Here is a 24,939-nt window from a genome sequence, read left to right as displayed (position 1 = left end):
AGTAGAGATGCTCTTGCTCTTGGCAGCTGACTTTGCTTCTGTGTGAGCTGTGCAGAGGGGAAAAGTGCAGTCAAAGGGCTAACACAGGTCTTCAGAGGGGTGGATGTGCTTGAACACCCAACCAATCCTCCTGACCCCACTGGCGATGGAATAGGTGAAGTGGACACTAATTGCTGAATATTACAATTGTGTTTTGATAAAAGTCTGCTGTTTTTCAAGGAAAGTGCTCTGGCACTGATTGCCTCGGAGCTAATGGAGCCAGCCTTGCTGCCTGAGCTAATGTGTAACCTCTGCTCACCCTTTTACAAAAGAAAACACAACAACACAGCTGCTGTGGCTCGGCAGGTGACCCCAGGATGGGGATGGAGAGCAGCTCGCAGCAGTACCCTGATGTTAAGTCCTCTTGCTGCTTGTTGTGCTTATGCTGATGAGTAAGAAGAGCCTTGTCCACTGCTGAACACTGGGTGGGCAGCAGGACTCCTGGATCTCAGCCCAGCTCTGCTGCTGCAGTTCCTCCTCTTACTGTGGCTGGGGGCCCCCACCTAACACTGGGTGTCCCCATTCCTGTTCCTTCGTGGACCTGGAAACACAGGGATTCACAGACCTTACCTGCTCACAGCAGGACACTCCTCACTCCCCTTGAACAACTCTGCTGAAGGGAGGAGGAGGGGTGGTGGCACCTCCAGGACAAGGATGCAAAGCTCTGAAGTCAGACTCCTGCCTGGAATTCAGTATTACCCTATTGCTCTGACTGTCCCTTAATTATAGCGGGAGAACAGCCTGTGTGTGGTACTTGTGAAGTCTCACAGAGCGGACGTCCTTCCTGAGATGCTCCCACTCTGAGCAAACGCTCCTGCTAAATTAGGGAAAATGATGTCATGCCAAGGAATTAAATAGCATCTCCTTGGGTGAGCTCAGCGTGTGCGTCCCCTGCGTGCCCCAGCTTTGTGAGAATGGGAGTTGTCCCTGCACACAAGTGGGTTCCTTGGCAGTCTGCTGGCATCCTCTCAGGCGGCGAGTATTGTTAAGGAGCTGATGTTAATTGCTTGGAAGGAATATGTCCTGTGCTGGGAATTGCTACTGTGCAAATGTCAGCCCTTATCAGCCACGTGTGGGGTGTGCAGGGCCTGCAGGGAGGAGAGAGGGAGGCTGGCAGTGCTCGTGTGTGGGGTGAGGAAAAGGGAGGGTTCTGTCCCTCCCAAGGATGCTAAAGACTTAAGGACCATTCCTTAAATAAACATACCTCAGGGTCTCAATCCCGTTTAAGCTTCAGCTGCTTTTATGCTGCTCCTTGCACTCAGTTGCAAAAGCTGCTGGGTTTTACCTTAGGATAAGGAGTGGTGCTGTGCTGTTCCTCAGGAGCTGGGTACCCCACCACTCAGACCTCCAAGGGGTTCAAACCAGCTCCTGCACTTTGTCAAAGCCAGCTCGAGTTTCCATGCCTGGCTCAGAGCGAATAAATATGAACCGATGCCTTTAGGAGAGTGGACAGAAGATTGTCACCCCTGCTGCTAAGAAGCATTCTCGTTTTGGAGCTTTGATGCTCTGACCAGGACTCTGAGCTCAGCATCCCGGGACGTTCCATGCAGCCACAGCCTGTTTGTTCAATGCTCCATCCGGCACAAAAGCCGTATTTTACCGTCAGATGCTCTCCATTAGCCTCAAGTGTGAAATTATCATTCCCACCCTTTTACCAACCCCACCCTGGTGAGGAAATGAGGGAGCAAACAACTCAAGGGCCGCTCACAGGACAAGTATGAGCTGTCACTTGTCAGCACAGAGCCCACTTACAGCAAGAATTACTGCCCTGCTCTCAGGAGGGCCAGAGAGGAGCACGACTCACAAACACCACTCTGTTATAATGTTCACATTGGTGCATGGCAAAACAGCCCTGAGATGTTTGCATCCCTCCCCAGTCAGGGGAATGCAGGTGCAGCCCCACGGGGCTACCCAGGATGGGGGGATAGGAAATAGAGCCCCCCACTCCTGGCACCTGTCCCTCCCGGGGTGCTCTCCTGTTCTAAGCCCCAGATCATCTCACATCCTCCTTGAGATGCCAAAACTGACTGATAGTGCCTGGACTGTGTTTTTCTTTTCTCTTCTGAAGGCCAGTTCCCATAACAACCTGGTGGTGTGGGACTGAGGGATAAAGACACTGTTTTCCTTCCTGCCTTCCAGATTTACCCTCTACGCGGTGGATACGCGAGGGAGACACTCAGAGCTGAGCACGGTCACCCTGAGGACAGCCTGCCCACTGGTAGACGACAGCAAGGCAGAAGGTCAGTGTTCAGGCACCTCATTTTCCACAACAAGAGACATTTCCTGCTAATTTTCATTTTCCTGTCTTCATTGTACTCCTTCAAACCTGTCCAGTCCCCCCTCTCCCAGTGTGAAGGCTCCTGTAAAATCACAGGTGATGAGGTGCTGCATTTCTGGCTGAAGGACTATCTTGGTATCAACAGTGTTGTTTTCTTCCTGCCCTTTAGCACCACAGCTGTGCAATGGCTTTTGGTTTGGTGGATTTGGGAAGAGTTTGCCTGCCCTAACTGGGAGGATAAGGCTGGGCCTGCCTGTGCTGGCAGCTTTCCACCCATCCTACTCCTGCTCCTTCATGGAGTACTGCTGGAGTCTTTGGGGCTGCTCTGCTCGTGCAGGGCACCCACTGCAGGATTAGTCTGAGGAATTGCTAAATGCTCTCCAGGTCACTAAACCCTGCTGCAGGCAGCCCCAAGGGACTTGGCAGCTATCCCAGCTGCCAGCCCTGCCAAGGGTGTCACTCCTTCCCTTACCATGTTAGCACCTTCAGACTGCTCAATAATCCCATCCCCTGATCCTTTCCAGAGATAGCTGACAAAATCTACAACCTCTACAATGGCTACACCAGTGGGAAGGAGCAGCAGACAGCCTATAACACACTGATGGAGGTCTCTGCTTCCATGCTCTTCCGAGTCCAGCACCACTACAACTCCCACTACGAGAAGTTCGGAGACTTTGTCTGGCGCAGTGAGGACGAGCTGGGGCCCAGGTACCTGTCCCTTCCCTGCATCCTCCCCTGCCCCATGCCCAGAGCACCCCTCTGCTTGGCCACTGTGGATGTGACACCCCTGCCTCCTCCTTGTAGCTGAGAGAAGTCCCCTTCTGGTGTTCACCAAGCTGTCCTGCATCTCCTCAGACCTCCATTTCCAGCTTGGTCGTTGGATGAGTGCTGGTGGGACACCTGGCAGCTGAGTGGTCTTGGGATGAATGTTTGTATCACCCGGTCTGAACCAGGCTGGTGATGCTGTGGATGAACTGCGTGCTTGGAAACACTGGGGAGTGGGTGGCAAATGGTATAATTTGGGCCTGGAAAAGTTTTTCCTTCTCTCTGCCTTGCCTGTTGGATGTTGCTGAGAATCTGTCTGTAATACCAGGATAAGAACTCCTCACAGCAGTTTGCACCCCTCCTGGACATAAATCCAAGCTGGTCTGGGGCTTGTCCTCTGCCAGAGATGGCCTTGGTCATAGTTTCTTTGGTGGTTCATTTAGCCTCTGGCACAGAGCCATTCTCATCCTTCCCATTGCCTTCCTCCTCCTTTGATGACACTGAAGGCTTGTTTGTCCTTTGCAATTGTTCCTCTCCTTCTAAATCCCTGGGAACCATCAGCCTCTTCTTACACATCCTTATTTCCCCTGTTACTTGAGATCCAACCCCCTGAAGGTTGCTGTCTAACCCGATACCTGCATCAGGCCATGGGACTTGCAAGGTGACACTTAAATTGCCTGTACTGCCCCACTCAGTACCAGCTACATCTGGAGCCAGTGGTCGATTCAGCTGCTGCCTGTTGTCCTCACCGAGCCACAGGAGCCCCTCCCAGCACTCCTGTGCCCCTGCTCTGCACTTGAGGAATACAGAACTTGCAGCCAAGGAGAAGCATCTATAAATGCCACAGCAGCCAGTGCCAGGCTCGTGACAAGAGCGAAGCCCTGCCACCCAGCCTGGCTTCTCGAGGAGCTTGCACAGGAACAGAGGCACTGACACAGCAGGAGGCAGCGAGGATTCTTGTTGGTTTTTTTTTTTTTTTTTGCCAAGAGGGGCCATCTCGTAACGCGATTTTAATTGACAGGCTGTTCTCCTTCCCAGGGGGATGTTCATTTTCGTACCTTGAAATGTTTATCAGACGAGCCTCAGCTTCACAGCAAACGTTCCCTCGTAAAACCAAGCGACAAGAGGGAAGCTGATTTGCCTCCGTGTAATAAATACATCACACTGGAGTCCTCGTGAGCCCAGTTTCCATGAAAGCCACAGGTTACTGCAAACAGCTGCTGGCAAGAAGACACACTGACAGCCAGATGTCCCAACCAGACCGTTTACATTAAGGAGACATTAAAAACTTAGCTCATAGGTGGCCCTAAACCAGGACTTTCTGTGGTCAGCAGCATCTCAGCACCTGGCTTACCTCATCCTGCTCGTCTCCTTTAGCAACAGCAGCCCCTTTCCTGCTCCCCCCATTCCTCTCACAGACACCGAGTGAATCTCGCAGAGTTAATTTGTTCCAACAAGACAGAAGAATCTGTCTAAACCAGTGAAGGCTTAATGCTACTGTGCATCCAGGCCTTTGGATCTGTGCAGCCAACGTGCTTCCCTTACACAGCCACGGGGAGATTGCACTATTATTTTCTTTTACTGAGCTTTCAGGATGATTCTTATGACCACTGCAAGCGGGGTCTGTTTTTTAGGAGGAGGCATGATAAATAATTAGGTTAAAATCTTGTTTCCATACCCCTACTTGTGGCTACCAGCAGCGGGGTCAGGACTTGGCATCAGCCCAGGGCTCACAAACCCTCCTCTGCCCCAGCCAGTGGCCCAGAGAGGCAGCCGGGACAGACAAAAGAGATGAAGTGCATCTCCAGAGCAGCTGCCTTCTGGTACATGGGGGAATGCAATGTTCTGATGGGAGGCTGTGATAAGAGGCCATCAAGTCCTGGACTCATTGTCCTCCCACACGAGGGTCTGACAGACCCGGGTCAGTTCTCAGTAGAGTGGAAAAATCTGAATGTATGACAAAATCACCCCATATGGGAACACAGCAGCCAGGCAGCCACCCTCTCCCCACAGCAGTCCCAGGAATCTCATCCTTCCCTCCAGCCCAGGTATCATTTCTTTGTTGCTTCATGCTGGCTGGTGCTCTTTTAGTACCTTCCTCCTAGGTGAGACAGGGCAGGGTTTGGCTGATTCTGGATATGTTTTCACCCCACACCAGCCATCAAGGTGAGAGATTGCGGTCCCCTGTGCAGCTGGAGGGCAAACATCCCATCAGGAGCATCCCTGGTGCTGGGTAGAGCAGGAGGCAGCATGTCTCAGGGACCTCAGTGCCCTGTCCCCAGTGCAATCACTGCACTGCACTCCCTTAAGGTGGGGCCACTGGTTCATGCACGAGCCCTTGGGAAGTGCCCCAGCAGCAGACACTCTTTTGCTCTCCCCCACGTGCCATGAGGCACCACAGAGGGAAGTAGCTGCAAAGAGCCATCACTATTTTTAAATTCCCCTCTTCATCATTTGTGAGTGTGCTTTGACCTCCTAAATCCACCATCTAAGTGGAGACCAGAATCTGTCCCTGGCTGGCACCAGACCAGTGGGCACATGGCAGGTGGGAGGGCACTGCTGTCCCCTGGGCTGTGGGGTGAGGGGGAAAGGGGTCACTTCATCCCTCTGGGGACTGAGAGATTGGGGTCTGGCCACAGGCAGCCATGAGAGTGATCCCCCTCACTCACTCGCTCCCCTGCCATCCCCTCCCAATTCCTGCCCTTTAATAAGGCAATAAATTGCCATTTCTGGCAGGGATGATGTTGGTCAGCATTTAGGAAGATTTCATTTCCAGTATTTGAAAAGGTGGTCGTTCTGACCCGACAGCCCTCCGTAGGGAGCACTTGGGTAATACCCAGGGCTTGATTTATGGTGTTAAATTGGCAGCCCAAAAACTGCTCCTGTAATTTATTAGCCGGTCTTCACCAGAAAGCCTCTCTCTCTTTCTCACCCCTCCCCTCACCAGCTCTGTCTCTCTTTCTCATTTTTTTTAAGAGGGAACAGCTGACAGCAGAAAGCTAAATCTAACATTTCCACATGACTTCATTACCCTGCTAAAATAAATTACTCGAAGCGGTGAAACCCATCAAAACTGGGGCTTTGGCACTGGACATCAAAAGGGGCCTGATTCCCTCTGCCCCATCGCTCTGTCTCCCCCATGACCACAGTTCTGTGTTTTCTCAGCACCCTCATAGGGCCAACCCATCGTGTGCTGCATCCCTTAAACATGGGTTTTTTCCTGGGATTAACTACACCAAGCATAGCTGTGGATGCAGCAGGTGTGTGGAGCCCAGCCTCTGCCACAGGAGACATCAGCAGGTTGGGGTGGTTTGACCCCTGAACTTCCTGCCATCCTTGAGCTGCTTCTCATACCTAATAATATTTTCCTGGATAAAGGGATCTGAGTATGTGTAAGGAAGTGAGGACAACATGGTGAGTTTTAGCAAAATCCAGAAGATCATGGAAGCATGATGGAGCAAGCCATGAAAATGGGAAGGTAGAGAAGGCCAAGGGAAACGGAGCCAAAGGCAGGTTGTGTGAGAGAAAGGTGAGAGGTCAGTGAGGAAAGCTGTGCATGGTAGATAAGGAGAAGCAGCGAGAAGGGAGGAGAAGAGCAGAGTGTGGCCTGCAGACCTGCAGGTGTGTGCTGGGACATCCATTCCTTGTGTTCTTGGGGCCAGTCGTGGCTAACCCACCACGGGGGGTTTGCCTCAAGGGCTGCTCATGGGCACTCCTCATCGCTCCCCTCTTGCTGTGGCTGGGAAAGGCCTTGGGGTGAGCTGGAATAGCAATCAATTTGGGGGAAACTGCATGCTTTGGTTTGCTACTGAGCTGAGCTTTAATCAGTCTTCACTAAAATCATCTCATGCCATCGTGGAATTTAACAGCACATGTCCAGCAGTAAAGGACCTGTTCCTGGCAGTGTGTCAAGTCTTGACATGTAGCGGGAGCACCACGTGCTGCAGAAGGTCAGGTGGCTGCTACGGAGAGTAGCGTGAGTAGAGGTATTATTGTGTCAGAGCTGGACACAGCTCAGCCCATGACATCATTATTACAGATGTGTGTAACTAATGAGGCTCGGATTGCCTAGTCTGGCTTGTCTTTATAGATTAAATCCATGCATGGACATCAGGGATTGTTGTCCAAGAAGGGCCAACTCCCTTTGCTCTTGCCTTCAAAGCTAACCCAGAGCACATCACCCCAGGGAGGAGCAGGACTGTTTTCCCCATGAAGCCTCGCAGGAGCAGTGGTTTCCTACTTTCATCCACTCTTCCCACTCTGGAGGGAGAGGTCCACAGCTGGTTGGGGATGCCAGGATGCCCTGTCACCCCCTGCCATCATCTCTGCCCTCTGCTCTGGCGCTGGGGTGACCCTGACCAGCCCTTCCCTGGCATCCCATCCCTGGACACTGGGCTCCTGACGCTCCCCCCCATGGCTGGGAGCTCACAGCCCAAACTGCAACACCACTCAGCTTTCATAATCAAGTAATCCCCATGTTTATGCCTCGCCGACTGACAGTGCTGCCCCTGACATATCATTATCGGGAATTTACATTCCTGCAGGAACTGCGAAATCCCCTAGCCCTGAATCCGGAGTTTTCCTGTGGCACCAGAGGGAGAGGAAATAATCTGTGATCTTGAGACTTTCAGACCACTGAAGTAAACCCTCTTCCCTCCCTTTGTTTGATTTAGCACTTTGCAGACTCCCACAAGGGGATTCTTGGTTTCTTACGGGTTTATTTTGTTTTGTCTAATATGTTGTGCTTTTTTTTCCTCACTCTTCTAAGTGTCAATCCTTTTGGGCTGTTTGCCTCGTGGAGACTTGGGAAAACAGGAAAGGGAGCGCTGGGCTCATCAGTCAGGAGCAGTAGGGTGCTGGGGGTCTCACCAGGATTCATCAGTCAGGAGCAGTAAAGATCTGGGGTCTCACCAGGGTTCTTGGAGCCAGCACATGCACTGGGGCCTGCCAGGAGCACATGGTGGTGGCAACCATCAAGCCAGGGGTAGACTGTCCCCAAGGCACACGAGCTGCTCCAATGTGTCAGACCTCAGGTCCCTACCACCTTGGGGCTGTGAAATGGTACATACATCCAGAAATTCAGGAAAAACAGAGCTTCTCTGCACTTGAAATAGGAAAGACAATGTCAGGCAATGGGTCTTGTCCATCCTTGTCACGTGGCAGAGCTGGTGGTGGAATGCAGAAGTCCCGGTTCCTGGTCTCCCTTGTGCATTGCCCACGCACTGCTCTGTCTCCATCTCTGCCTGTCCCCTCCAGGAAGGCTCACCTGATCCTGAGGAGGCTGGAGAAGGTCAGCAGCCACTGCTCGACCCTGCTACGCAGTGCCTACATCCAGAGCCGCACCGAGACCATGCCCTACCTGTTCTGCCGCAGCGACGAGGTCCGGCCGCCCGGCATGGTCTGGTACAGCATCCTAAAGGACACCAAAGTCACCTGCGAGGAGAAGATGGTCTCCATGCTGCGCAACACGTACGGGGAGTCCAAGGGGCGGTGAGGGAAGGTGCGGGCCTGGAGCTGTGGGAGGCAAAGGGACTCCGAGGAGTCAAGGACTCGTGATGTGCTGAGCGGCTGGTGGGGTTTGGGGTCGGGTGATGTTCGGAGGGGGTGGAAGGGAACAGCGAGGCCAAACAGGACTTTTCTCACACAGACGGCAGAGAAACAAGAAATCAGCAAGTTGGACTTTATTTTCTTTTCCTTTTTTTTTTTTTTTTTTTTTTTAATTTTTAATTTTTCAAGAGGAAAGGAAGAAAAAAAAAAAATTACCTAATTTGACTCAGCATAAAAGCCTCTCCTTTTTAATCTTTTCTTACTGAATTTCCTGGACTACACACGCTCCGAAACCCTGGGAGGAGGAGGTACCCACTCGAGGCCAGGGCCAGGCAGAGGGGAGCTGCTGGGTGCAGGGTAACCCCCTCCCTGCCTGCCCTGCCTGCCCTGCCTGCCCTGCTTGCCCTGCCACGGGGCAGGAGCTGTGGGGCGAGGGGCCCCGGTGCTGTGGTGGCCGAGGACGCCAGCAGGAGGTGGCGTGGGTGGCCGGTGACACCGCGCTGCCAGCGAGGGTCCCAGAAGGGATGCCAGGCAGGTGCCAGGACGCTGCAGGCAAGCTGGGCTTTTGTAGCACTCCGAGTCGGCTCCGAGCGCAGCCTTCGTTCGCAAGGTTCCCGGCAGCTTGTGCTGTGCATTAAAGATTCATATTAAGTCCATCTTCGCTGCCTCCTTGGTGTTTCTTCCTCGTGTGGTCTCCCCAGGGAGGGCATCACTGACAGCAGTCCCTGTGCTGGGATGTGGGACCCCAGGAGCTGGATGCATGGAAAGGAGGGAAAAGGGCAGCCTTTCACACAGGGCCCTCTCCTGCCCCAACACCCAGCTCAGCCACTGGCCCCAGTGGGAGCTGGAAGCGTGTGGGAAAGCCCAAGAAGAAAGCCAGGGGCTAAAAAGACATGGAGAATCTGGTTTATTTTACTGTCAGATGTGGGTTAGGCTGGCCTGGGCTCCATGTGGGTAATGGATTTCTCAGCCTGGTAGCCAAACCAAAAAGTGCAGGAGGGTGAGAGGGGAAAAAACCAAAAATCAGATCAGCTCAGAGCTGTTGCTTTTTCTTTTTAAAGCAAAACAACAAACCTGATGGGGGAAGAGGATACAGTATGGGTTGAATGAATCAGTTTAGTCAGCCCAAAGCAAACAGTTTTTGTTTAGTTTTTCAGGTTATTTAACCCTTTAATGTCAAAGCAAACAAGCAGGAGGTGAGTTTCAAAACAAAAATATTTTGAAACCAAACAAAGGTGTAGGATTTGATGTGGAGGAAGTTCAACCAGAGACCTTTTTCTTCTTGAGATAAACCTATTTGCCTGATTTGCACCCGCGCAAATAATTCTGATTGTTTCATCCAAACTGCTCTTTTTTTATCTCCTCTTTGGTTACGTCTCTTCATTGATGTGCTATGGGAAGGACTCCAGTACCTGGTCAAAGTTCTGCTGGAGTTCACAGAAAACTTAAATGCTGTGACATTGCAGCCTGTGGAGCAAGCTCCACAGCATTACAGGTTGCCCAAGGTCCTAATTTTTAAGCTAAATCCCCTTTTCTGATGGAGAGGGAGAGGACATTGACACTGAGGGCTCTGAGCTATGGATCTCTGTGTCACTGAGGTTCATACCACACTGAATACGAGGACCATGGAGGAACCACACCACCACCATATGTGTTCAAACCTCTCAGCACTGCTGTTGTCCCTTAACCATCATTTTGTCCTTCGGAGGTGACTGGTGACCTTGGAGGTTGGTTGTGGGATTGAAGGAGATGACTGCGATTTGCTGCAGATGAATGAAAATTTTGCATCTGCTTGGTTGGAGCTGCCACAAAACCCTTGAAATGCCAATGTGCTGGTGTCCCAAATGGTGTCAGACTGAGCCACCCACTTCATGTGCTTCCATGACAGAGTGTGTGCATTTTGGGGAGGTGGAAAAACCCCTGAATCTCTCTTTGGAACTGCTGATGCAGACTGACTGGGACTGATGTGCAGCTTTGAGTGCCACAGTATAAGGATCTAAAACTGTGTCCAAAGGAGGGACATGAAGATGATAAAGGAGAGGGGGAAGCTATATGAGTAACAACTGAGGTAATTTGGTTTGTTCAACCTGGAGAAAAGGAGACCAAGGGGAAACCATGTCACAGTTTGCAGCTTCTTCACGAGGAGCAGCACAGGGGCAGGCACTGCTCTCATCTCTTTAGTGACCAGTGATAGTTCCTGAGAGAATGGCATGAGTGTGTGTCAGAGGGTGTTAGGCTGGATATTTGGAAAAGGTTCTTCACCCAGTGTTTATGCACTGCTTCCCAGGGCAGTGGGCACGGTCCCAGGCCTTCCAGAGCTCAAGGAGCATTTGAACAATGCTCTGAGGGACAGGGTGGGATTGTTGGGGTGTCTGTGCAGGGCCAGGGAGTTGGGATGGATGGTCCTTGTGGGTTTTTCATCACCTGCAGGACAGATCCCTCTGGACTCTCTTCAAGACACAGCACACCCCAGGGCTGCCAGGACCAGCAGCAGCCGCACGGAGCCCGTCCCTGCTGCTCACACTGGGTGCACCTCCAGGTGCTGTGAAGCTGTGTTGTTTTCTCGAGGCTCTGGCCCTCAGCCCTGCCTTTCCCCGCACTTTGCAGACACGGTGTTTTATTTTGTTTTTGTTTGCTTTGCTCGGGGATGATTCATTTCTCCTGGAAGCCCCGCGCAGAGTGTCGATGGGGAGCAGCTCTGCGGGCGGGAACCGGTGCTGACCGACCTGGTGGACAAATTGCTTGTGTTTTCTGACAGGACTGGAGGCAGCCCTAGGTGTGGCTGGGATGATGCTGCCCCTGAGATTCCTGGCCATCAGGAGTGTGGTGCTAGGTGCTGGGAATAGGAGATGCCAGCTAAGATACAAGGCAGCTGGCGGGATGCCCTTCAGCATGGTATTATCCACTCTGACACTGTGAGCTCCCCCACCAGTGGTGTGTTTGGCACCTGGGATACCCATCCCTCACAGAGGAGCAAAGCCTGTAGCACAGGGCTGTTTTGCTGCAGATGGTGATGGAAAGGAGACCCTCAACTGTGGTAGCACTGAGTGGGAACATAACAGGAGCAGCACAGGGACAGGCTGGTTGTCCCCTGGATCCACACTGCAGCTGTGTCCATTGCAGGGGCTTACTGCTTACCTTGGAAAGCTGCTGAGGAGTTTTGCTTCATATCCTTGGTGAGACTGGCTGTTTTGTACAGAGAGAGTTGTGTGTGAGCCTATGTTAATATGTACAGAGCAGGTGGAAGAGTCTAGACTCCTGGGCAGGAAGGCTGTGGAGTCTGGGGGCCATTAACCTGTCGAGAAGCACACCTAGCTCCCAGATCAAAGCCAGAAGAGCCCCTGGCTGGTGATGCTATGCCAGCATGGAGTGCCCAAGCCAAACAAAACCGAGGAATTCGTCGAGGTTACACATCCTCCAGCACACAGCTGAAAGGAAGGGTCTGTATTTTCTCCCTGGAAACTTTGGAGAATGTATCCCACTGGCTTTCAAGATAAACAGTTGTAGTCACAGCCCAGCAGTCACAGCCCAGCAGTGCTGGCAGATGGACCCATGCCCGTGGTGTACACACACACACGCCCCTCTGCCATTCCTCTGGCTCTCTTAGGGAGGAGGGATCCTTGCTCCAAAGCAAAATGCTGCTGCCCCATGAGATGGTTCCTCCTGCCAACCCATACCCCACCCTTGCTGTGCCACTGACTGGACTTTGGCAGAGTGTGGGCAATGCTGTCCTGGGTGGGGAGAGCACCAAGGGGTGTATGAAACATGAAAGGTAAGTGGGGAGAGGGACAAAAATGTGCCATCGTCCAGGTTTAATAGATAAACTACCCACGTGCATTTGAAGAGCTGAAATTACTTCCCTGACAGCATGGCTGGGGTGCATAAACTGGCATCAAAGGCTCCTGGATGGAGTCACCAGATTTAGGATGAGTTCAGGTCAAAAGGAGGAACCTTCTTCCTGTGCTTTTGCTGCGAATGCATGTGCAGGTAACAGCATTGATAGAGCAGCCATGGGTATGTGCAGGGTCTTCACTGCTCCCTGCACAGCCTGAACTTCCCATCTATGCACCTCCATAAACTCCACCTCAGCACCAGGAGATGGTTTCCCTGCAGAGGCTTCACATGCTTCCTTTTAACAGCCATGTTCACTGCCACTTCCAGCATCCTTTGAGTGTCCCAACGGGCAGGGCACCCCAAATCTGCCACTTGTCTGGCAGCTCAGAGCTGGTGACAGCTGCAGGTCCCCTCCCAGGGCTGCGTGGGGCTGTTCCCTCCGGGGGAGCCTGAACAATCCTCATTGTCCCCACGGCCATTGTTCCCCACCACCCTCACCCAGCCGGGCTGCAGCTGGCACCGATCACAGAGGGGCCGATTGTTTGGGTTGCTGTGCCACTGATGACACACCACTTTGGGACAGCTTCTTCCCACGGCAGAGGCCTCTGGAGTCAAGTGCTGTGTTTGCTCCTTTATTTATTTGTTTGGTTTCTGCTTTTCCTCTTTTTTTTTTTTTTTTTTTAATTTTTGCTTGGCTGGATAGGGCTCAGCTGAGCCTGGGGAAGAAGCCAAGGGAGTGCCTGTGGCTGTGCAGCATGGGCAGCCCAGGTCCTTGCCATCACAGGGGGTGCCTGGAGGGGCACAAAGCCTTGCAGTGGTACTAGTGTTTCACTGTGGCAGTGCCCTGTGGTGCCACAGGTGCCTCAGTAGCCTGCGAGCTCACATCTTGTTGCCCGGGGAGGATGCAAACTGCACGTTGTACCTGCTGGGCCAGAGGCAGGATTAGCTCTCCAGACGCTGAGCATCACCAACCTGAATCAATTTGTGCACTGCAAGACACAAAAGAAAAGGTTTCTTGGGTTTTTTTCTAAGCACGCTTGGACTGATTGCCTGCCTGAGTGGGCATGGTGATAAACCAGGACCATGGCTCAGAGTCTCACTGTGGTGGGGGGACATGCCAGGGGCAGCTCTGGCCTTGTGAGTGCCCCTCACAGTGCTGGGCTGAGAATAGGGGGAGACAAGAGTATGCTCAACAGGCTCTTGACAGATCCTGGGCACCAGCTTGGGTATTTCATATGGTGCTGTGGGGGTCAGGAGGCTTTAAATGCTTGGCTGGAAAATTTGAGCACTGCAGTACTTATAAAGTGTGCAATAAAAAGAATTCCCTCTTCCTTCCCTGCTCCTGCCCACCCTCCCATCTCCCCAAGCCTTCTTAGCTGTGGCGTGGAACCTCATGGAAACACAGGGCTTAGGAGGGACCATGTTATTAAGGTAATATTTTGTAAAGAATCTTTGTATTTTGAGCATGTCTCTGCTACAAGGTGAGTGCCCAAAGACACAGGTGGGCTTTGACTTGCAGCCAGAACCATCCTCATATTTCAACTCTCATCAAAAATGCCTGAAGCGTAAGTCAGTTCATCTCCATGGTCTGGATCAGGATAAAGGGGACCAGCAGTGAGCTTAGATATGGGACTCTTAGGCTTCTTAAAAAAGCTGTATGAGTGCTCACTTTTCTTCACCTCACTGGTGTGTGCCTGAAAAACTGAGGAGGTGGGATGAAAAAGTCTGGGAAAAGATAGTGCTGGACACAAAGGCTTTTCTGAGTTTGTGCGTGTGTCTGTGTGCAAGCAGGTGAACACATGGGCACATATCTGCCAGCCTGAACATTCACTTGATGTTCAGATGTACTTGCTTACACTGAAAGAAGCTTTCTTGTATAATTGTGAGTAGTTTCCTTTATATTCCAGTCCTTCCACTGAAGCTTTTTTAAGCCTCTGTCTCTTTTTGACCAAATTGTTCTGTTACTAACAGCTTCATTTTCCCATTAGTAGATGATCTTTAAGGTCCCTTCCAACCTAGGCCATTCTATGATTACCACAGTTACCAATGTCATACTTGTTTGAGAAGCTGTGACTTTGAGCTGGGAGAGGACTTTGCCATATGAATTCAGAACAATTTCCCCAGCTTTCATATATAATAATGCAGTCCACTCCTTTTGATTTCATGCAGCCAACAGGAACCACACCTGATGTCACAAGTGTCCTGCAGTTAATCAGCACATGAACACTTGGAGAGGTTGGTGGTCCAGGACAGGTGATGCTGAGTGTGCTGTGACTCCCTGGGGTGGTGGCACGCTGAGGTGACCAGCAGCACTGCTAGGGGGATGAGACATTAAAGCTGCCACCCTTGCCAGGTCCCAACCAGATCTAACATCTGCTGGTGGCCACAAGCCCTGTTGCCATCTCACAGGACAGACCTGGCTCAAAGCACATATTGATTTTTTTTTTCTCTCCCTCTCTTTAGCCATTGATCTCCAGACAGACACGTAATCTGGACGCAGAAACTGTTGTTCTGACTGTGCATTCCAATTGATCCTGGGGTGGTTGTGCACATGCAGGAGGAGTGGAGCTGAGCAGAGCCCAGCAGGAGAGAGCTACCCGCTGTTCCCTGCCCTCATGGCTGCTCCCACCTTAAGGTCTTTATTAACGCTTAATAGATAGTTCAACACACAGCCAATTGATCTGTATATTGCTAAAGACACAGCCCATTTAATGCACCGTTCCTGGGCCTTTTTATCTACAGTATGTGCTATTGATAGGGCTGTCTGTGACGCACTTATAGCCCATTAATAATGCATTGACCACAGACAAGGACAGGATAGAAAACACGATGCACTCTTGCTCGTGCTCTTTCTGCCTCTCCCTGCTCAGCATATGGCAGTGGATTTTCACAGGTAAAATGCAAAACAGTTTTACTGACTCATTTATGTCAGCATCAAAAAACCCCCATAATTTATTCTCATCCCTCAGTCTACTGCCCCCATCCATCCCATGGATTGTGTGGTGTGGGATTCATTTATTGTTCTGTGGTATTACAGCCACACTTCTGGAGGGGTCCAAGGTGGTACCAGCCAGTATTGTAACTACATCAGGATGGCAAATAGAGCTGCCTGGCATTAGGGCCCAGTGGTGACCCAAGCATGTGCAAAGGACAATGTGTAACAGGGAAAGCAGAGCTGGTGTTTAACACTGCTGCCCCTGTGCATCCCTTCCTTGTCCTCTCCCTGTGCTCCCAACCTCCACATCTCACCAGGCCTTTCCCAGGGACTTAAATTGTTAATGAGTTTGGGAGTTAACTGGGTTAAAAATAACTCTTTCTAGGATCAGGGATCAATAACTGTCAGGGTTGAACAGTGCCTGTCCTACCTGTGTGTGCATCCCCAAAGTTTGAAGATGTCAATGCTGAATCAGTCCACCTTTGGAAGCTGAATTGATACAGATTTCTCGGTACAGTAGGATAAAGTCCTTTCCTTTGGCTGGGTCTGAGTGTGAGGGCAGTGAGTTGAGCCTCTACACAGTGTGGGGGGTCCTGCTGGAGCAACAATGGCGTGGGGGCAGCAGAGCAGGACCAGCGTGGCTGGAACTGAGGGGAGGCAAAGCCCCTGAGGGAGGAAAATCTGCAAAATTAGCTAATGGGGCTAGAACAGTGATGAAGGACTTTACCGTTAGTGATCATCAACTGAAATGCCCAGGGACGCTGCCCCTGGCTGGGGCAGGTGGGCTGCACAAGTTGTTCAGGGCTGAGCCCTGGGCTGCTGCAGGCTCTGCTGGAGCTGCACCTTGTCCAGCCCACTCTCCTCTCCACAAACACCTGCTGTGGCAACAAAAAGCCATGCTTCTGGATCAAAAAGCTTCTTGAGCCAAGTCAGGTTATTTCACACATTAGCAAGACCTGACACTCCTGTGATTGGAGTCCAGCCTGTTCCCTCTGGACCTGTTCATGCCTGTGGGCACGATGTCCCCATCGCTGTGCCCACCAAAATGATGTTGTTGGGTTGCAGAGTCTCATTCTCTAGGAGGAGGGACATGCATCCTCACTGCACGTGAGCCAGCTCTGAGGAGGGGTGGGGACCAGGTCAAGCTGTGACATTGCATGTGTGTGTGTACATGTACATGTGTGCTTACACTGGGCACAGGGCTTTATCATCACCAGACATGCACAGGCTCCCTGTACACACCTTACAAGGCCTTGGTCTGTCAGGGGGTCTGCAAGCCCAGCTATCTCTTCACCACTGGAGACTGATTTATCCTTATCTGTCTGTTTTCTCATGTGTCCAAAGGCTCTCTGCATTCAGATGTTCAGCTCTGTAGCTGCACATAGTTTGCTTTCAGCCCTCCTTCCCTCCTAGGAAATAGCCCTGAGCCAAGGCACATTCCCACTGGGACTCATTTTCTGGATGACCATGTTCCACATGTGATGGAGAGGGCAGAAACCATGGATAATTTGAAAAAGAAATTAAATTCTTGTTAAAATTAGAAGCACTCAACCTTTGGATTTTCAACCCCTTTCACACCAAAACCTCCACCAAGCACCAACCTGCCCTGAGCAAGGCAGGACCTGAACCACCTTGTCAGAGCCAAACCCACTGGAGGTGAAACGGGCTCTTGGGCTCACACGACTCCGGCCAGCGCTGCCTCCCTCCATCCACTGTCAAAACACAGCAGTTTTCCACCCCCCTGCCCAAAACCAAAGACCTACAGGATGTGGACAGGGTGCTGGGCAGCTGTGCAGCCAGATGTGGGACCCCACAGCCCCACTCAGCATCCCCACGGGTACCCGGCGCTGCTCGGGGCCGGCTCGACCGAAAGCAAAGGAGACGCGGCAAGAGCGAGGGGTCCAGTTCAGAACTCTTTAATACAAGCTTATATTGTTTGTGTTTCTGATTCTCTGTTCTCCCAACATCTGGGGACATTAACCCTCATATGTGTGTGAGCATGTGTATGAAGATATATACAAAATCACACAGTTAAATATTTAAGCATACAAGGTATTATATATTTATATAATATAGAACTTTAGGGTATAGGAATCAACAATGGCAAAATATTTCTGATGAATCTGACATAACTTTTTTCTTTTTGAAGTGAAACATGACCTGTTTTTGAAAGACCAGAGGAAGTTGTTGCTTATTAAAAGAAAGAGAAAAACCTGTATAAAGAAATTCTGTGAAAATGATTTAAAAAACATCATGAACCAAAAAAAAAGACAACTGTTAAAAACTGTATTGAAAAAAAAAATAAATTAGATGAACAATTGTGTAAATATAAATTAAAAAAGATGACAATCTTAATAAATAAGCTTTACTATTTACATCTTTATATATTGCTTGGAGACTTAAATTAGATCCGTTAAAAACAAACGAACGCAAAATAAAACCCAAAATCGGAGCAGCAAACGTACAGGCGTGAGGTACAGAATTAAGGGTTGAACTGTATTTTGCTTGTTTCTTTTTTTTTTTTTTTTTTTTTCTTTTATACAGTAGACCAGTAGAATTCTTGTGAAAATAGATCCTCAGCACTTCATTGGAGTATTGGTTGACGTGGCTTCCAAAAGGTGCCAAGAAAGATTCCATAATAATAATAATAATAACCATAATAATCATAATAATTATAACAATAATAAAAAGATACAATATGATACATAAATATGGAAGAGCAGTTGGTAATATGAATACATTTTTCTCTAGACGAGATCACAGTTTTATTTGTAAATATTACACTGATATATATATAATATTACACACATAATATTATATATATATCATATATATATTTATATATATATATTTATATATATAGTACGGCTCAATCCTGCTCCCAGGGAAGTCAACAACAACAACAAAAACCTGTGTTGACTTGATGGGAGCAAAATTCAGCCCATCATCTGCAGACAGGTACGTAATTACAGAGGCCGTACAATGCAAACTCCGCAATGGTTCCAATTCCCTCTTGAATTGCTGGTGAAATGTTTCGTTAAAGCCCTGGTTCTTTGCACTCAGAAGATGGAAACTGGTGGCTGAATTATGGCCTCATCAAAAGAATGAAAAAAAAAAAACAAAAGACTAAACTAAGCCAGAACGGGAACCAAAGACAACTTGGACTCGTTAGCTCCGTATCTCGACCTGACAGGACTAACACCACCAACAAGTAGCACCAAGACTCCTCATCGAACACCTGAAGCCAACCCAAGCTCTTGTTTGTGGCCTCAGAGGAAGCGATTCTCACCCTTAATGAATCTTGGATGTGCAGATCCGGTGAAAAGGGGAAAGTTCAGTTTGCCAAACGAAGACAGAAATGAAACATGAAGCCTCACTTTGCTCCTGCTAAAATGAACTGGGATCTGAATCCCCCCAGGTGGCAGGAACAGCCCAACACCAAACCCCTTTTGCCCACACTGACTGTAGCTCCAAGGAAATACATCTTGGGCCACCCGGACCTGCTCCTGCTGATGTTTTGGTCGTGCTCCCACTGAACTCAGTGGTCAAGGTCTTTCAGAGAAAGGGGACTGTCCCCAGGGCTTCAGTTTGACCAACATATAAGGTCAACTGGAGGCAGGAGCACTTCTGCATCCCCAGTAGGGAGATGGCCTTCCCCACAGGATGGGATGACATGGAAAAAAGACGTAAAGTAAATCCATTCAGCTGCACCACTGAGACCAAAATGGGGCCCAAAACCATGGAGATGTCTGGACTGTATCTGTGCCAGGCACGTGGTCCTCTCCCAGTGGTAGGAACATGCCCATTAACTCTCACTGGGGCCTCCAGGGATCAGTCAGGGGAGGGCAGGATGGTGTCGAAAGGCTGGGAATTTCCACGGCATCCAAAACAGTTCAAAGGCCAAACCACCACCTCTGAAACCCCTCTGAGCATCCCAGCCTTGGCTGGCTTCACCCCATCTCTGCCTGACTCTGCCCCATCCCTTCCTGTCTTGTAGCTTGACCTTGAATGGAAACAACCAGCTGGAGTGTGGGAAGGGGATGGTTGGCACCCCGCTTCCCACCTTTGGGAATCACCTGTCTGCTCAGGTAGCAGCTTTCTCCTTCCCCACTCACTCCTAGTCTCTCTCAGCTCTCTGGGATTCAGACTGTGCAGTGCTTCTGAGTGCAGTAATTAGAGCACAGTGAAATACTGGTTAAATGCGTATGTACAGTTGGATAACGTAAAAATAAGCACAAATACACACTTAAAAAAATAATCTGGCAAAAAAAACCACCCCAAACCAAACTCCGCCCCCCTCCCCCTACAAACAACAATATACCAGGGGAAAAACCCCTTAGCCTTAGTTCCTGGATTTATCACAACGCACGAGGAAAACAAAACCAGACAATGTTATAAAACCTCACGGTACTTCTAGGGAAATCTACACTTAGTATCTAGCTGTCTACTCAGCTGGCAGAATCGGTGTTTTCCTTTCAAACACACAAAAATAGGCTTTGCTCTTCTTGGATTTGGATTATGCGGATTTTCTTTTCTTTTCCTTTTCTCCTTTTTTATGTTTGTTTGTTTTTTTTTTTTCCCCTCTTTTATCCCTCTCTGTAAAGCCTCACTTGTTATTTTTTTTCCCCATTTAAATCAGTCGCAGTAAGAAACTTATGTTGGCTATCGGGCTTTCTTTTTTTTTCCTCTCTCTCTCTTTTTTTTTTTTTTTCCCTTTTTTTTTTTCTTTTTTTCTTAAACACAGGTAAAACCTCAAACAAACCGACAGTTACAACCAAGTGAAACCGAAACTGGAAGGGAGGTAGCTGGAACCCGATTCCAAGAGTCCTCTGGTGCCATCCTCCTTTCTCAGCCTGGGTGGGACAGCAGAAGATGCAAGAAAAGCAGGAGGACACCAGCTCAGCCCATCTGCCAGAGGGTGGGGAGGGAGAGGGGTAGCAGCTGATTGGGAGTTTCCCACCCCACCATGCACCATTCACCACCTTCTGCTCCAGCTTTCTCTCCCCCTGGCCATGGACATCACCCAGAGCCAGGAGCTGGCTGGTGGCCCCCAGGTAAGGTGCAGCCCTGGCTCCACTATCTGTGACAGAGAAGATCTTGGCACTAATGTGACCTGGACTTCATGAGCAGCTGAATTTCACCAGTATGAGCAACTCTTCTCTTCCCCCAGACTTCTGCTTTGATGTTGTCCTACACAGCTGGCTCAGTGTGTGATGTCCCTCTCACTTCCCCCTCAGTGGCCTCCAGGGTCTTTCCTAGGAGTCCACTGGGCATTCTAGGCCCAAACAGTGGTAGATACTGCAAGGTCATCCATCTGGCCTTGCCTAAGGTTGGGAGCACAGGGGACAAGAGCTGAGCAGTTTTCTGTGTCCCATGGCTCCCCTCTCCACATCCCTCTGGGTGCACGGTACACACAGAGGGCAAAGCTTTGCCCCAACTGAAAAAAAATGTCATTGGATTTAACATGACTCAGAGCAGAACTTTTCCTGCTCCCAGTCCTGTCAACCCTGCTGGAGGAGATGGACAGTGCCAACGTGGTAGTTAGAAGAAAAAAATCAAATAGCAGCATGGAAAGCCTGCCCATGGGAAAGGGAGTTGGGGCACCCCAGGACTGCAGGGGTGAAGCTGAGGTGGGAGGCTGTGCTGATGAGAGGCCACCAACTCCCTTGAGCTGAGAAGGTCTCCAGGGGCTGGCCCTAGCTGGCCTGAGGGGCTCAGCTGGCCCTGAGCTCCTGGGAGCCCACAGCAGCAAGTGGCAATAATGCCTGTACAGACCTGTCTTTCCCGGGCACTTTCCAGGGTGGGAGAAGCAGATGGGAAATCTCCTCCATGCTGAGCTCCGTAACTGGGAAAGGTGTTTTCAGGATGCACGCAGGACCTGAACTGAGGCTCCCTGCCAGGGTGAAACCCAGGTAGGGTGGAGAGGGGAGATCATGCCCAGGTGCCTCAGGCATTGAGGACATGATGCTTTGGCAGCCTGACAGGCTTTTGGGGTTGTGAGCTCTTCTCATGGGCTGGATGGCACATGAACAAACTGCTAACTAAAAAGGGGAGGGTGAAGGGACCAGAAGAGAACAGCAACCTTTCCACAGTTGTTTGCTTCCCATGTTAGATGGCAAGGGGCAAAAGTGGAAGTTTATGCCACTGCTCTCTATGCTAGAGGATGCTCAGTCTAACTCCTTGGAAAAAGCCCTGATCCCACTGCACCTCCCTTTCCAGTACAGTCCCTGCATGGTGGGGGTAGAGCCATCCACAGAGCTCCCATGGCCAGGCCTTCTCCAGGAATAACTGGTGCTTCCCAACAGACAGCTCCTCACCTTCTTACAACAATCATCTCTCCAGGCCTCTACATTTTAGTTCTTGAGATTCATCTCTGGTTTGTTCCAGTAGAAACAACCCCAACAGTGGGTACCAAGAGCCTGGCTCCTTGCACCTACCACTCTTACCAGTTTTCCATTTCCAGCTCTCCTACCCACTTTTACAAGCATGTCCAGGAGCCAAATGACCCCTCCCCTTACCCTTGTGCCTTGCTCCAGTGCCTAAATGTTCAATCAAGCAGGAGCAGGGAAAAATCTTTCCAATCTGTCCTTACCTAATATATCGTAAAAGTCAGGAGAGCCCCAAGGAACAGACAGACCCAACACTCTGGAAGGATGCTCTTTTGGATGTGTGTTCTTCCTACCAGGAGCTGGAAACAGCAGATACATGCCCAAGCCACACTGGAAGGATCTCTGGGATTTCCATGGGATGGGTTGTAGCAGCAGTGGCAGCACTAGATGCCCTGGGCATCTCAGTGACTCTGTGTGATGAACCCTCTGATTAAAGGAATCACCAAGGATCTGGCACAGCAGGAGGATGACAGGGAAGTGTGAGGTCTGCTGCAGCTAATGCCCTTCTTTCTGGAAGATTACAAGTAGCTAAGCTCCTGGTCTGTTAAAAGGGTCTGACCCACTGGCCTGGCAGCTTAATACTGACAAATATGGCCAAAAACCTAATACTGTCTCCTGCGATGTGTCTCCTCCTCCTCTTCCCCTCTCCTGAAAAAACAGGAGCATGAAGTGGTTGTCAGATAGAGACCACCATAAGAGTGGGGTGTTGGAGGTCTGGAGAACCACTTGGCTGGGTGGAGACCAGAAAGCAGATTCCCTTGGCTGGCTGGTGTCCTTTTTTCTTGCCCCAGTGCTGAGGAAGGGACCAGAGGGTTCCAAAGGCAGGTTGTAGGTAAGCTTTAAGGCAGACTGTTTGGTTGCATGGGGTTGTTTTTCACCCTGTCCTGACACAGTAAGGAAACTAGTTGAATGGGACATAGCAGCAGGAGTAGCAGCAGCAGACATGCTCAAATGACAAGTGCGGGCGCGAGTCACCCTCTCTGCTCCTCAGAAGCAATCATCCATCCACGTTCCTCAGTGCCAGTCCTTGGGCTCCCCACTCCCTCACTCCACCACGGGACCACCTGCCCATCTCCACACAGAAACGTCCCAGAAGCCCTGCAGGCTACAAGGGGGTTTTTGTTGGCATTTTGAGGGCAGCAGGGGGGAGGAGAAGGAGGAGCCGTACAGAAAGGCCACTGCAGTCTGCTGAGCTCCCTGGCTGGAAGTAGCATTCCTGTGAGGAGCAGATGCATCCCACGTTCTCGAGCTGGCTGGGCATCCGGCAGGTCACTTGCCAAGAGGCCCAGCCCTGTGGAGATCCTACCCCAACCTCAGTGCCCCGAGCATGCGATACCTTGGCATTCAGCACCAGAAAAGGCTCAACTTGGAGTCCTCCAAGAGCACAGCCTCTCTCGTGAATGGTCTGAGTTGTGAGTGCTGGGGAGGGGAAAGTGTTTTTTGCGTTGATCATAATCTCTCACTCTTTCTCTCTTTCTCTACTTATTTCTATAAATATGTGTACATAAATAGTTTGTTTCTCGCCTTGAATCTAGATATGAGCTGTTCAAATTAGGTGGGCATAACATGCTGTTTTGATACATGAAAAGTCTTCTCGACTTGACTCTTGGTTGGTTGTTTCTCGTCATCACTATTTAAGATATAGTTAATACATAAACCCCTACTTTAGTTCTCCTTGGACAAAAATTAAAGGCAGACTGGTTGAATTCTAAGGGTCCCTGGTGCAGAAATGCCATCCAGTTGAGCAGCTAAATGTTAAAAACGATACCAAAAGGGATGTGGTGTCTCTCCTAGCCTGCCTTGAGCAGTGTGGTCCTCCAATTCCACGTCGCTTGGCATTACCCAAGACTGAAGCCACGGAGGTCTTTCTGGTTGTGCTCTTGGGCGTTGGGGTCCCGGCAAGCACACTCTCCTTGTAGGTCACAGGACATAGGAAATGGTGTAACCTGGGGAAGGAAGCCAAAGACACAAAGATATGAAGGAGGGAACACACCTACAGCAGTCTGGAGAACAAACGAGACCTCTGGAGTGAAATCTTCAGAGATCAGCTGCAATCTTCAGCTGTGTTACTTTTTTACAGCAATTTATGTTAGTGCTGAGCTGGTGGTGCACCGAGGCCTCAGGTGAGCTACCTGTCTATATGAAAGGCTGTGAAAAGAAACTGGTTGACTCACAATTACCTGTCAGCATATACTCCCCTAACAGTTCCCATCAAGCACAAAAACACAACTGGATGAGGAGACAGGTACTTCTCAGGCAACTCTGGGGCTTTTTGGGGTCCTTACCACCATGCTTGGATCACATTACCGTTCCAGCTTCTTCTGAAAGCTGGCCTTACCCCAAGGGCTACAAATGCTAAAGCACAGCAAGGTTACAAACCTTCATCTCACGTGACCAGCTCAGATGTTCACCAAACACTGCTGGGTCTGGGAGGTTCCAACTCCAGCCCCTGTAGCACTCCTACCCACCTCCAGCATGGGGGCTTTGGGGAACCCTACTCCTGGGACATAATCTCCCCTCTGTAGGGCATCATTCTAGAGAAGGGCCCTGCATAGGCTACTGCCATGCCTAACTTCATTTGTGCATTTAACTGTGGATGTTCTTGGTTTCAATTCCTCAGAAATGGAACCAAACACTATCTTGAAGATGAGTGAAGTTGGAGTCCAGCAGAGACTTCTCTGAACACCTCTCGTGTTTGAGGTCAGAGATGCAGTTAAGGGACACTGGAGGAACTGCAAAGGAATGCAGTGAGATGCTGCTACATGCACTAGCTTCATCAATCCATGGTCCCTCTGGATAAGCCTGAGAAGGAGCTGAAACAATACCCTGCAGTGCCTGGCTAGTGAAAGTTGATTTTGGCCTATTGCATCGTAGTATTTACCTGAAAAATAGGAGGCGGTAGTAGAACAGTGTCTCACTTGCCCTGAAGTGAATTCCCAAGAATTTCTCCCAACTGCACAGAGCACATGAGCTCATTCCCCTCCTTTACACTCCTCCCAAGGCAGTGCCACAACCTGCTCCAACGTTCCCAACAAGGGCTGCACTCGCGCGCTCCGACTGCCTCCCTTGGCTCTGCTGCCGCACGTTCACTCTCACAAACACTTTCTCCAGGCTACGAAGCCTGAGTCTGCCTGTTCCCTGTGTATCACCCC

General features: G+C 50.3%; 2 protein-coding genes across 2 annotated transcripts in view; one reads left to right on the top strand and one right to left on the bottom strand.

Annotated features, from left to right (window-relative positions):
* Positions 1 to 9,287, top strand: part of ASTN2 (astrotactin 2) — a 314,924-nt gene extending 305,637 nt beyond the window's left edge. The window contains exons 21-23 of the mRNA XM_050319770.1: positions 2,179 to 2,279; positions 2,842 to 3,025; positions 8,339 to 9,287. Of these exons, the coding sequence (XP_050175727.1) occupies positions 2,179 to 2,279; positions 2,842 to 3,025; positions 8,339 to 8,576 (523 nt within the window). The 3' untranslated portion in view covers positions 8,577 to 9,287. The remainder of the gene's footprint in view (positions 1 to 2,178; positions 2,280 to 2,841; positions 3,026 to 8,338) is intronic.
* An 8,011-nt stretch (positions 9,288 to 17,298) lies between these two features.
* The window catches only part of PAPPA (pappalysin 1), a 177,626-nt gene continuing 169,985 nt past the window's right edge, over positions 17,299 to 24,939 (bottom strand). Inside the window, exon 22 of the mRNA XM_050319756.1 lies at positions 17,299 to 23,733. Within this exon, the coding sequence (XP_050175713.1) occupies positions 23,626 to 23,733 (108 nt within the window). The 3' untranslated portion in view covers positions 17,299 to 23,625. The remainder of the gene's footprint in view (positions 23,734 to 24,939) is intronic.

The sequence above is a fragment of the Myiozetetes cayanensis genome, unplaced genomic scaffold (assembly GCF_022539395.1).
Source record: "Myiozetetes cayanensis isolate MyiCay16 unplaced genomic scaffold, myiCay2020 scf23, whole genome shotgun sequence".
Classification (NCBI taxonomy): Eukaryota; Metazoa; Chordata; class Aves; order Passeriformes; family Tyrannidae; genus Myiozetetes; species Myiozetetes cayanensis.
Note: the sequence above shows the minus strand (reverse complement) of the source record. Positions and strands in the feature narration are given on the sequence as shown.